Source organism: Coregonus clupeaformis, chromosome 21 (assembly GCF_020615455.1).
Source record: "Coregonus clupeaformis isolate EN_2021a chromosome 21, ASM2061545v1, whole genome shotgun sequence".
NCBI lineage: Eukaryota > Metazoa > Chordata > Actinopteri > Salmoniformes > Salmonidae > Coregonus > Coregonus clupeaformis.
In genome coordinates this window covers 42,190,002-42,201,275 of record NC_059212.1, presented here as the reverse complement: position 1 = coordinate 42,201,275, position 11,274 = coordinate 42,190,002, and the positions used below count along the sequence as shown (strand labels likewise).

Below are 11,274 nucleotides of genomic sequence, written 5' to 3'. Positions count from 1 at the left end.
CAGCTTCAGCTGACAGACGGATGGTCTGACATTCTCCTGTAGAATTCTCTGATACAGAGCAGAATTCATGTTTCCTTCTATTAAGGCAAGTCGTCCAGGTCCTGAGGCAGCAAAGATTCCTCAAACCATCACACTACCACCACCATGCTTGACTGTTGGTATGAGGTTCTTACTGTGGAATGCAGTGTTTGGTTATCGTCAGGCATAAATGGGACCCACGTCGTCCAAAAACCTCATACCAACGGTCAAGCATGGTGGTGGTAGAGTGATGGTTTGAGGATTCTTTGCTGCCTCAAGACTTGGACGACTTGCCTTAATAGAAGGAAACATGAATTCTGCTCTGTATCATAGAATTCTACAGGAGAATGTCAGGCCATCCATCTGTGAGCTGAAGCTGAAGCACAGCTGGGTCATGCAGTAAGACAATGATCCAAAACACAATCAAGTCTACATGAAAATGGCTAAAAAGCCACACATTTGAAGTTTTACAATGGCCTGGTCAAAGTCCAGACCTAACCCCAATTGAGATGTTGTGGCAGGACTTGAAATGAGCAGTAGTTCTGCATGGAAGAGTGGGCAAAAATTCATCCACCGCGACATGAGACTGATCAACAACTACAAGAAACGTTTGGTTGGAGTCATTGCAGCTAAAGGTGGCAAACACTTTTTCACAGCACTGTATATCTCTGCCCAGAAGTTCTCTGCTAGAGACACAAACTTTCTCACTATGGAGAACCATTACCTGAACCACCATCTAGTTTGGCAAAGAATGTTTCCTCTAAGTCCCCACACAAATCATATTTCTCCCCATCTGGTTTGCCATCAGCACTCTTATGAACATGAGTAGCTTCACAAACTGGGGATACCTCAAAACTCTCCTTGAGAGACTCCGCCCCCTGAGACACCTGACTTTTCACTGGGGTTATGCTGCGTTCATAACATCTCGTAAATTCGTAAATACCAACATACGACTGGGAAAGATCCACTTGAATGCCCCTCCAACTGGTAATTACTAGTGGGAATCTTGTCTATCATCTCTAAATACCTAACCTAATCAATAACAACATCTACAAAAAAAACAAAGAAATATAGAGAAGTTGTTGCTGTTCATCATTTTCTTAAAACCTCAAATTGCAGGGCTTTTAGTATTGTTGTATGTATTGTCAATACCGGTATAACCTGTATCTCGTTCTTCGCTTCTCTGCTCGGCTCAGATTGAGTCCTGGAGAGGCCTTGGGTCAGTCTGGGACACCTGCTTCCCTGTTAAGCCGTTGGTTGAGTTTGGTTCTTTGTCATTGGGCATCTCATTTACCCCTGAATCATTCACAGACATTCTGTCCTCTTTTGGGTCAATGTCCTTAACAGGTTGGTATTGACTGATATCGTCACTATAGACTTCATGGAGGCTATTCAGGTCAACGTCCTTCATGGGTTGATATTGACCGATCTCCTGACTGTAGTCTTCATGTAGGCTATTCAGGTCAGTATCCTTCATGGGGTGGTATTGACTGATCTCCTGACTGTAGTCTTCATGGAGGATATTCAAGTCAACATCCTTCATGGGTTGGTATTGACTGATCTCCTGACTGTAGTCTTCATGTAGGCTGTTCAGGTTCACATCACTACTCATGCTGATATCGGAGTCATTAGAGAGCTCTTCAAAGAACTCTTCAAAGCTCTTCAAACCCAACACAGGCCCACTCTTCGAAGGCCCACCTGTGTTGCTGGAGCTTGGTTGTTGGCACCTTGTCATGACTCCTGTTTCATTCACAGTTTTTCTACATATACCATCTACTGAAGAAAGTAATTCCTTCGCCATCTCATCAGAACATTTCTCCCTACAAAGTTTTTTCGTTTTCAGGTGCGTCTTCAAATCAGTATGGAATATAAAAGTCTTTGGACACACCAGGCACTTGATGGGGCCATTGTTGTAGTGTTTTAACATGTGCCTTCGCATGTCACATGCCTTCGAGGATATTTTCCCACACACCTGGCACTTTCTGGAACAGTCTTTTGTGTGTCCTTTCAGATCATCTGGTTGCTGGAAAGTGTCCCCACAGTAAGGACACTTGTACTCACCAGGGTTGGATTGGTCAATGTCCTTAATGGGTTGGTATTGACTGATCTCCTGACTGTTGTCTTCATGGAGGCTATTCAGGTTCACATCACTACTCATGCTGTTATCGGATTGCTGCGTGTCATGAGAGAACTCTTCAATGCTCTTTGAAGGCCCACCTGTGTCGCTGGAGCTTGGTTGTTGACAACTTGCCCCTTCTCCTGTTTCATTGACATTTGTCCTACATCTACCATCTACTGAAGACAGTAATTCCTTCGCCATCACATCAGAACATTTCTCCCTACAAAGTTTTTTTGTTTTCAGGTGCTTCTTCAAATCAGTATGGTATACAAAAGTCGTTGGACACACCGGGCAGTTGATGGGGCCATTGTAGTGTTTTAACATGTGCCTTCGCATGCCACATGCCGTCGAAGTTGTTTTCCCACACACATGGCACTTTCTGGAACAGTCTTTTTTGTGTCTTTTCAGATCACGTGGTAGCTGGAAGGTCTCCCCACAGTAAGGACACTTGTACTCACCAGGGTTGGATTGGCCAACGTCCTTAATGGGTTGGTATTGACTGATCTCCTGACTGAAGTCTTCATAGAGGCTATTCATGTTCACCTCACTACTCATGCTGATATCGGAGTCATTAGAGAGCTCTTCAAAGAACTCGTCAAAGCTCTTCAAACCCAACACAGGCCCACTCTTCGAAGGCCCACCTGTGTTGCTGGAGCTTGGTTGTTCACACCTTGTCATAACTCCTGTTTCATTGACATTTGTCCTACATCTACCATCTACTGAAGAAGGTAATTCCGTCGCCATCACATCAGAATATTTCTCCCTACAAAGTTTTTTCGTTTTCAGGTGTGTTTTCAAATCAGTATGGAATATAAACGTCTTTGGACACACCGGGCACTTGATGGGGCCATTGTTGTCATGTTTTAACATGTGCCTTCGCATGTCACATGCCTTTGAGGATATCTTCCCACACACATGGCACTTTCTGGAACAGTCTTTTGTGTGTCCTTTCAGATCATCTGGGAGCTGGAAAGTGTCCCCACAGTAAGGACACTTGTACTCACCAGGGTTGGATTGGTTAATGTCCTTAATGGGTTGGTATTGACTGATCTCGTCACTGAAGTCTTCATGGAGTCTATTCAAGTCAACGTCCTTAATGGGTTGGTATTGACTGATCTCGTCACTGTGGTCTTCTTCGAGGCTAATAAGGTTCATATCACTACTCATGCTATTCTCGGATTGCTGCGAGTCATGAGAGAGCTCTTCAATGCTCTTTGAAGGCCCACCTGTGTTGCTGGAGTTTGGTTGTTGGCAGCTTGTGATGACTCTGGTTTCATTTAACATTTTCCTACATCTACCATATCCTGAAGACAGTAATTCTTTCATCATCACATCAGAACATTTCGCTCTACAACGTTTTTTCAGTTTCAGGTGTTTCTTCAAATCAGGATGGTATATAAAAGTCCTTGGACACACTGGGCACTTGTAGGTGCCATTGTTGTTGTGTCTTAACATGTGCCTTCGCATGCCACGTGCCGTTGAAGTTATTTTCCCACACACATGGCACTTTCTGGAACAGTCTTTTGTGTGTCCTTTCAGATCACGTGGTAGCTGGAATGTGTCCCCACAGTAAGGACACTTGTAATCCCCAGGGTTAGATTTGAGGTGGAGCTTGGTTGTAATTACTTTATCAGAACATTTCTTACTATAAGACCTTTTCAATCTTCGGGGCAATTTCAAATCAGCATTGTCCTTCACCATCTTATCAGAACATTTCTCCCTACAAAGTTTTTTCGTTTTCAGGTGCTTCTTCAAATTAGTATGGTATACAAAAGTCTTTGGGCACACTGGGCACTTGATGGGGCCATTGTTTTTGTGTTTTAACATGTGCCTTCGCATTTCCATCATTCGAGAAGTTGTTTTCCCACACACATGGGACTTTCTGGAACAGTCTTTTGTGTGTCCTTTCAGATCATATGGTAGCTGGAAAGTGTCCCCACAGTAAGGACACTTGTAATCTCCAGGGTTGGATTTGAGGTGGAGCCTGGTTATAATTACTTTATCAGAACATTTCTTCCCACATGATCTTTTCAATTTCAGGTGCGATCTCAAATCACAATTTAATATAAAAGTCTTTGGACACACAGGGCACTTGTATGCGCCATTGTTGAAGTGAAGTAGAAGGTGCCTTTGCAAACTTACAATACGAGTAGTTATTTTCCCGCACACATGGCACTTTATGGAGCCATCTTTTGTGTGTCCTTTCAGATCAGGCTTTTTGTCTCTTTTCAGATCAGGTGTTTTTTTCAGATAATTTTTTTGCTGGACAGTTTCCCCACAGTAGTCATCACCACTCTTGTTCTCCTCACAGCTACTCTTCTGGTGTTCCTCTAAGTCCTCACTGAATTCAAAGTCTTGCCCACACTGGGTGCATTGGTGTGACCTCTGCTCAATGTGAGATCGCATGTGTCTTGTCAAGCCCAGTGTTTCAGTGAAAGTCTTGCGACAGAAAGAGCATGCTTTGACTCTTTGGCTTCTTTTGTGAGTGGTGTTGGATAGCTCAGGAGTTATTGAGTCCTGAGGTACACTCTCTGAGACTCCACCTAGTGTTGAAGAGAGAAAAGTGAGCAAGACATCCACATCTTATCAACAAACTCAAGTCAAGGTACTACAGCCTAAAAGATACAGTAAAAGTGTTCACTGAACTCAAAGGATGATACACATAAGCACTTGGTTATTCTGACAGCAGAATAGCATGGACGCTTAGGGCTAGTAACCTAGTTTGTTTATTCAGTAGTTTTGAATAAGGAGCTCATGTTCACTGCTCTACACACTAAGGAACACTCCTTACCAGAATCACTGACAGTGGTCCTTTTAATGACAGTGGTCCAAAGTTTATTATCTGGCGGTTTGGCATCTTCCCTGAGGAGAGACAAATATAAAGTAAGTTATGATTTTCAATGGGTAAGTTCAGTTCCAAGGTCCTAGCCACTACAATAGGGGCATTCAAATCTGGGCCTCGAGGTCTGCACCACTGCTGGTTTTCACCCTTCCCCCAATAACCCCTCAAATCAGGGACAGACCCTCTGTACAATAGGTGAATGTATTCCTTCGTCGATCAATTTACTCCCTTGAAGCCTGGATTTGAATACCTCTGTTCCACAGCTGACACTCACTCAGTTTCAGGTGACCGCTCTCTTTTCACACCCTTTGTTTCGGTCTTCTCATTTTTGTCACCATGTCCTCTTTTCTGTTTTCTCTTTCTGCCTCTTCTTTTCTGTCCGTGGGAACCCGTGGCCTCAGCATGCAGTTTCCCGCTCTGTATAAAATATATATTCTGGTCATAAAAATGCACACTCAGACTTAAAGCCATGCCTTTTCATTTATTTTCTTGAATTAACTTAAATGTATCACACTTATGTAAACTTCAAATGAAGGTGGATAAACATGTAGCTAATACTAGATGACATAGATGCTTTTATCCACAGTGACCAAATGATATTAAAGTGTCATAAAAGTGGATAATTAATGATATAGAGGGAGAGAAAGGGGATAAAATACAGTGAGGGAAAAAAGTATAAAAGTATTTGATCTCCTGCTGATTTTGTATGTTTGCCCACTGACAAAGACATGATCAGTCTATAATTTTAATGGTAGGTTTATTTGAACAGTGAGAGACAGAATAACAACAAAGAAATCCAGAAAAACGCATGTCATAAATGTTATGAATTGATTTGCATTTTAATGAGGGAAATAAGTATTTGACCCCTCTGCAAAACATGACTTAGTACTTGGTGGCAAAACCCTTGTTGGCAATCACAGAGGTCAGACGTTTCTTGTAGTTGGCCACCAGGTTTGCACACATCTCAGGAGTTTTTTGTCCCACTCCTCTTTGCAGATCTTCTCCAAGTCATTAAGGTTTCGAGGCTGACGTTTGGCAACTCGAACCTTCAGCTCCCTCCACAGATTTTCTATGGGATTAAGGTCTGGAGACTAACTAGGCCACTCCAGGACCTTAATGTGCTTCTTCTTGAGCCACTCCTTTGTTGCCTTGGCCGTGTGTTTTGGGTCATTGTCATGCTGGAATAACCATCCACAACCCATTTTCAATGCCCTGGCTGAGGGAAGGAGGTTCTCACCCAAGATTTGACGGTACATGGCCCCGTCCATCGTCCCTTTGATGCAGTGAAGTTGTCCTGTCCCCTTAGCAGAAAAACACCCCCAAAGCATAATGTTTCCACCTCCATGTTTGACGGTGGGGATGGTGTTCTTGGGGTCATAGGCAGCATTCCTCCTCCTCCAAACACGGCGAGTTAAGTTGATGCCAAAGAGCTCGATTTTGGTCTCATCTGACCACAACACTTTCACCCAGTTCTCCTCTGAATCATTCAGATGTTCATTGGCAAACTTCAGACGGCCCTGTATATGTGCTTTCTTGAGCAGGGGGACCTTGCGGGCGCTGCAGGATTTCAGTCCTTCACGGCGTAGTGTGTTACCAATTGTTTTCTTGGTGACTATGGTCCCAGCTACCTTGAGATCATTGACAAGATCCTCCCGTGTAGTTCTGGGCTGATTCCTCACCGTTCTCATGATCATTGCAACTCCACGAGGTGAGATATTGCATGGAGCCCCAGGCCGAGGGAGATTGACTGTTCTTTTGTGTTTCTTCCATTTGCGAATAATCGCACCAACTGTTGTCACCTTCTCACCAAGCTGCTTGGCGATGGTCTTGTAGCCCATTCCAGCCTTGTGTAGGTCTACAATCTTGTCCCTGACATCCTTGGAGAGCTCTTTGGTCTTGGCCATGGTGGAGAGTTTGGAATCTGATTGATTGATTGCTTCTGGTGGACAGGTGTCTTTTATACAGGTAACAAACTGAGATTAGGAGCACTCCCTTTAAGAGTGTGCTCCTAATCTCAGCTCATTACTTGTATAAAAGACACCTGGGAGCCAGAAATCTTTCTGATTGAGAGGGGGGTCAAATACTTATTTCCCTCATTAAAATGCAAATCAATTTATAACATTTTTTACATGCGTTTTTCTGGAATTTTTTGTTGTTATTCTGTCTCTCACTGTTAAAGCCTACCATTAAAATTATAGACTGATAATTTCTTTGTCAGTGGGCAAACGTACAAAATCAGCAGGGATCAAATACTTTTTCCCCTCACTGTATATAGTAGTTACATTTTGACATGAAGTTATTTGTTTAAATATAATAATACAAAAATAAGGAACGGCACTTCAGCCCGGTCCAGAGGCAACCCCCAGAGTTTGTGGAACACACTCCGTTATAGCAACATGTTGGTGCTCCATTTGCCTTCCAATCAGGGCCCTAGATTCTAAAGCTTCTCAGAGTACGAGTGCTGATCTAAGATCAGGTCTTATTTATTATGATCTGAAAGGCAAAACTGATCCTAGAGCAGCACTCCTATTCTGAGACACTTTGTGAATAGGGGCCCAGGTTTAGGAGAGCTACCGCCATATTCCTTACATTTTCGAGTATCTACACATCTGCTAACACCAATGCATTATAGGAAAAGGGGTTGAAAGCCATTGTTGTCCATCATTTCAGGGCTCCAGACTGTGACCATTTAGTCCCTTTGACTTGGCTGTGCAAGTAAAAACAAATAATTGGTCGCACTGGTGCAAGCTGAACATTCTACCTGGTCAAGTCAATCAAAACATCCTATTTTTTAGGCAGATATAACTATGGATTTGTTAAACAGTAAAGTAAATTATCTGCCCTGCCTGCCTGTTTCACTGGGGCCGGCTGTAACGAGCTAGCTTCTCACACTCTCTCTCGCCCCTCGTGATTGTATACCACTTCAAAATGCAATTGCGGGAAAGAAACAACTTTGGGAGCAACTAGTTGTCCATATTAAAGTGAGGAGTGTCTCAGCTTTCTGTAGGTATACTTTTATTACTCAACTATCGTTACTGAGCTCAAAGCACACTGTTTTACAATCAAGATATCTGATATGGCTTTGAAACACGGAGCGTGCAAAATTGTGCATCGGCAATCACGAGTGCACTAGGCCTCATTGCAAAGTTTTTTTTAGGACATTACATTTACTGTTAGATTAATACATGGCTACTAGCAGTAGGTGTTATATGTAGAGTGCTAGCTAATGTGATCTATCTAATGCATTTTGAGTTTCCACTTCCTCAGGTGGTGAATTAGTACCAATTGAATTAGGCCTAGGCTATATATAATATTACACATGACGATGATGAAGACAAATTCATCTCTATTGAACGAAAAAATATGAACATTCTAAAGCCCTATTTTGACAGTCAAATATAACACAAATAGCCTAATTGTCAACCCAAATGACAATCAATGGATTAGGTTGGATATCAAAATATTTTGAATCATGCATTCCTGCTTGGATATGTTAGATGTAACAATAAATTACATGTATTTATTATTGAAATAAGTTTGCTAATATGGAATAATTGATGCTAAAACCATCAAACTAGTAGTAGTTTAAAGAAAAGAGAAAACAAATGGTGCACATTGTTTTAAACTTATCGTTCTATTTATTGTTATCGCATCAATTCAGGCAATTTATCGCGTTACGGATTTTTGTCCATATCGTCCGGCTCTATGTGATACTGCGAAAAAAACTGAAAAAGTTAGTGGCACCAGTGCCATCAGCGGAAAATGTTAGTCTGGAGCCCTGCATTTCCTTAAAACCTTTAGTATTGTCGTATCTATTGTCGATTACGGTATCACCTGTATCTCGGTCTTCACTTCTCCGCTCGTCTCTGGTTGAGAATCCTGGAGAGGCCTTGGGTCAGTCTGGGACACCTGCTTCCCTGTTAAGCCGTTGGTTGAGATTGGTTCTTTGTCATTGGGCATCTCATTTACCCCTGAATCATTCACAGACTTTCTGTCCTTCTCTGGGTCAACGTCCTTCATGGGTTGGTATTGACTGATCTCATCACTGTAGTTTTCAGTGGTCATCATGGAGGCTTCATGGAGGCAATTCAAGTCAACATCCGTAATGGGTTGGTTTTGACTGATCTCCTGACTGTAGTCGTCATGGAGGATATTCAGGTCAACATCCTTCATGGGTTGGTATTGACTGACTGTAGACTGACTGTAGTCTTCATCAAGGCTATTCAGGTTCACGTCACTACTCCTGCTGTTATCAGATTGCTGAAAGTCATAAGAGAACTGTTCAAATAACTTTTCAATACTCTTCGAAGGCCCGCCTGCGTTGCTGGAGCTTGGTTGTTGGCAGCTTATGACTCCTGTTTCATTTTTCCCACATCTACCATCTATTGATGACAGTAATTCCTTCACCATCACATCAGAACATTTCTCCCTACATTGTTTATTTTTTTTCAGGTGCATCTTCAAATCAGTATGGGATATAAAAGTCCTTGGACACACTGGGCACTTGTAGGGGCCATTGTTGGTGTGTCTTAACATGTGCCTTCGCATGCCGCATGGCTTCAAAGTTGTTTTCCCACACACATGACACTTTCTGGAACAGTCTTTTGTGTGTCCTTTCAGATCATGTGGTAGCTGGAAAGTGTCCCCACAGTAAGGACACTTGTACTCACCAGGGTTGGATTGGAGATGGACCTTGGTATTAATTACTTCATCAGAACATTTCTCCCTACAAGATCTTTTCAATCTCAGGTGCGATCTCAAATCAGCATTTGTTATAAAAGTTGTTGGACACACAGGGCATTTGTATGCGCCATTGTTGAAGTGAAGTAGAAGGTGCCTTCGCAAACCCAGCATACGAGTAGTTATTTTCCCGCACACATGGCACTTTATGGCGCGGCCTTTTGTTTGTCCTTTCAGGTCAGGTTTATTGTCTGCTTTCAGATCAGGTTTTTTGTCTCTTTTCAGATCTGTTTTTTGCTGGACAGTTTCCCCACCACTGTCTTTTTTTATCTTCTCCTCACAGCTACTCTTCTGATGTTCCTCTAAGTCCTCACTGGACTCATAGTCTTGCCCACACTGGGTGCATTGGTGTGACCTCTGCTCAATGTGAGATCGCATGTGTCTTGTCAAGCCCAGTGTGTCAGTGAAAGTCTTGCCACAGAAAGAGCATGCTTTGACGCGTTGGCTTCTTTTGTGCGAGCTGTTGGATGGCTCAGGAGTTAATGAGTCCTGAAGTACAATCTCAGTTAGTAAATCATTAGGTACACTCTCTAAAATAATTTCTACGTTCTGCCCTTTGGCCATATGACCACTGTGCTCATCTGAATTAATTTTGTGAGAGGTGTTGGATGGCTCAGGTGTTAGTGAGTCCTGAGGTACCATCTCTGAGAGTTCTTCTCTGTTCTGCGCTTCGGCCATCTGAACACTGTGCTCCTCTGAGTGAATTTTGTGAGAGGTGTTGGATGGCTCAGGAGTTAGTAAATCCTGAGGTACCATCTCTGGGAGTTCTTCTCTGTTCTGCGCTTCGAACATATGACCACTGTGCTCCTCTGAGTTAATTTTGTGAGAGGTGTTGGGTGGCTCAGGTGTTAGTGAGTCCTGAGGTACCATCTCTGGGAGTTCTTCTCTGTTCTGCGCTTCGGCCAACTGAACACTGTGCTCCTCTGAGTGAATTTTGTGAGAGGTGTTGGGTGGCTCAGGTGTTAGTGAGTCTTGAGGTACCATCTCTGGGAGTTCTTCTCTGTTCTGCGCTTCGGCCAACTGAACACTGTGCTCCTCTGAGTTAATTTTGTGAGAGGTGTTGGGTGGCTCAGGTGTTAGTGAGTCTTGAGGTACCATCTCTGGGAGTTCTTCTCTGTTCTGCGCTTCGGCCAACTGAACACTGTGCTCCTCTGAGTGAATTTTGTGAGAGGTGTTGGGTGGCTCAGGTGTTAGTGAGTCCTGAGGTACCATCTCTGGGAGTTCTTCTCTGTTCTGCGCTTCGGCCATCTGAACACTGTGCTCCTCTGAGTGAATTTTGTGAGAGGTGTTGGATGGCTCAGGAGTTAGTGAGTCCTGAGGTACCATCTCTGGGAGTTCTTCTCTGTTCTGCCCTTCGGCCATATGACCACTGTGCTCCTCTGAGTGAAAGGTCTGTATGGGCTGTTCCTCCTCCCTCTTATGAGATGATGGGCAATGAAGAGAAGCATGGACTCCACCTAGTGTTGAAAAGAGAGAAGTGAGCAAGACATCCATATATCGACATAACTCAGTCAAAGAGAACAAGTAAGACAGATTCAGTGCTTGATAAAAATAG

General features: G+C 43.2%; 1 protein-coding gene across 1 annotated transcript in view; it reads right to left on the bottom strand.

Moving 5' to 3' along the window:
- Positions 1-405: 405 nt before the first annotated feature.
- LOC121535668 overlaps positions 406-11,274 on the bottom strand; it is a 48,796-nt gene continuing 37,927 nt past the window's right edge. Inside the window, exons 9-12 of the mRNA XM_041842923.2 lie at positions 8,814-11,176; positions 5,254-5,396; positions 4,929-4,999; positions 406-4,680 (exon numbers count right to left, since the gene is read on the bottom strand). Coding sequence (XP_041698857.2) covers positions 1,211-4,680; positions 4,929-4,999; positions 5,254-5,396; positions 8,814-11,176 — 6,047 coding nt within the window. The 3' untranslated portion in view covers positions 406-1,210. The remainder of the gene's footprint in view (positions 4,681-4,928; positions 5,000-5,253; positions 5,397-8,813; positions 11,177-11,274) is intronic.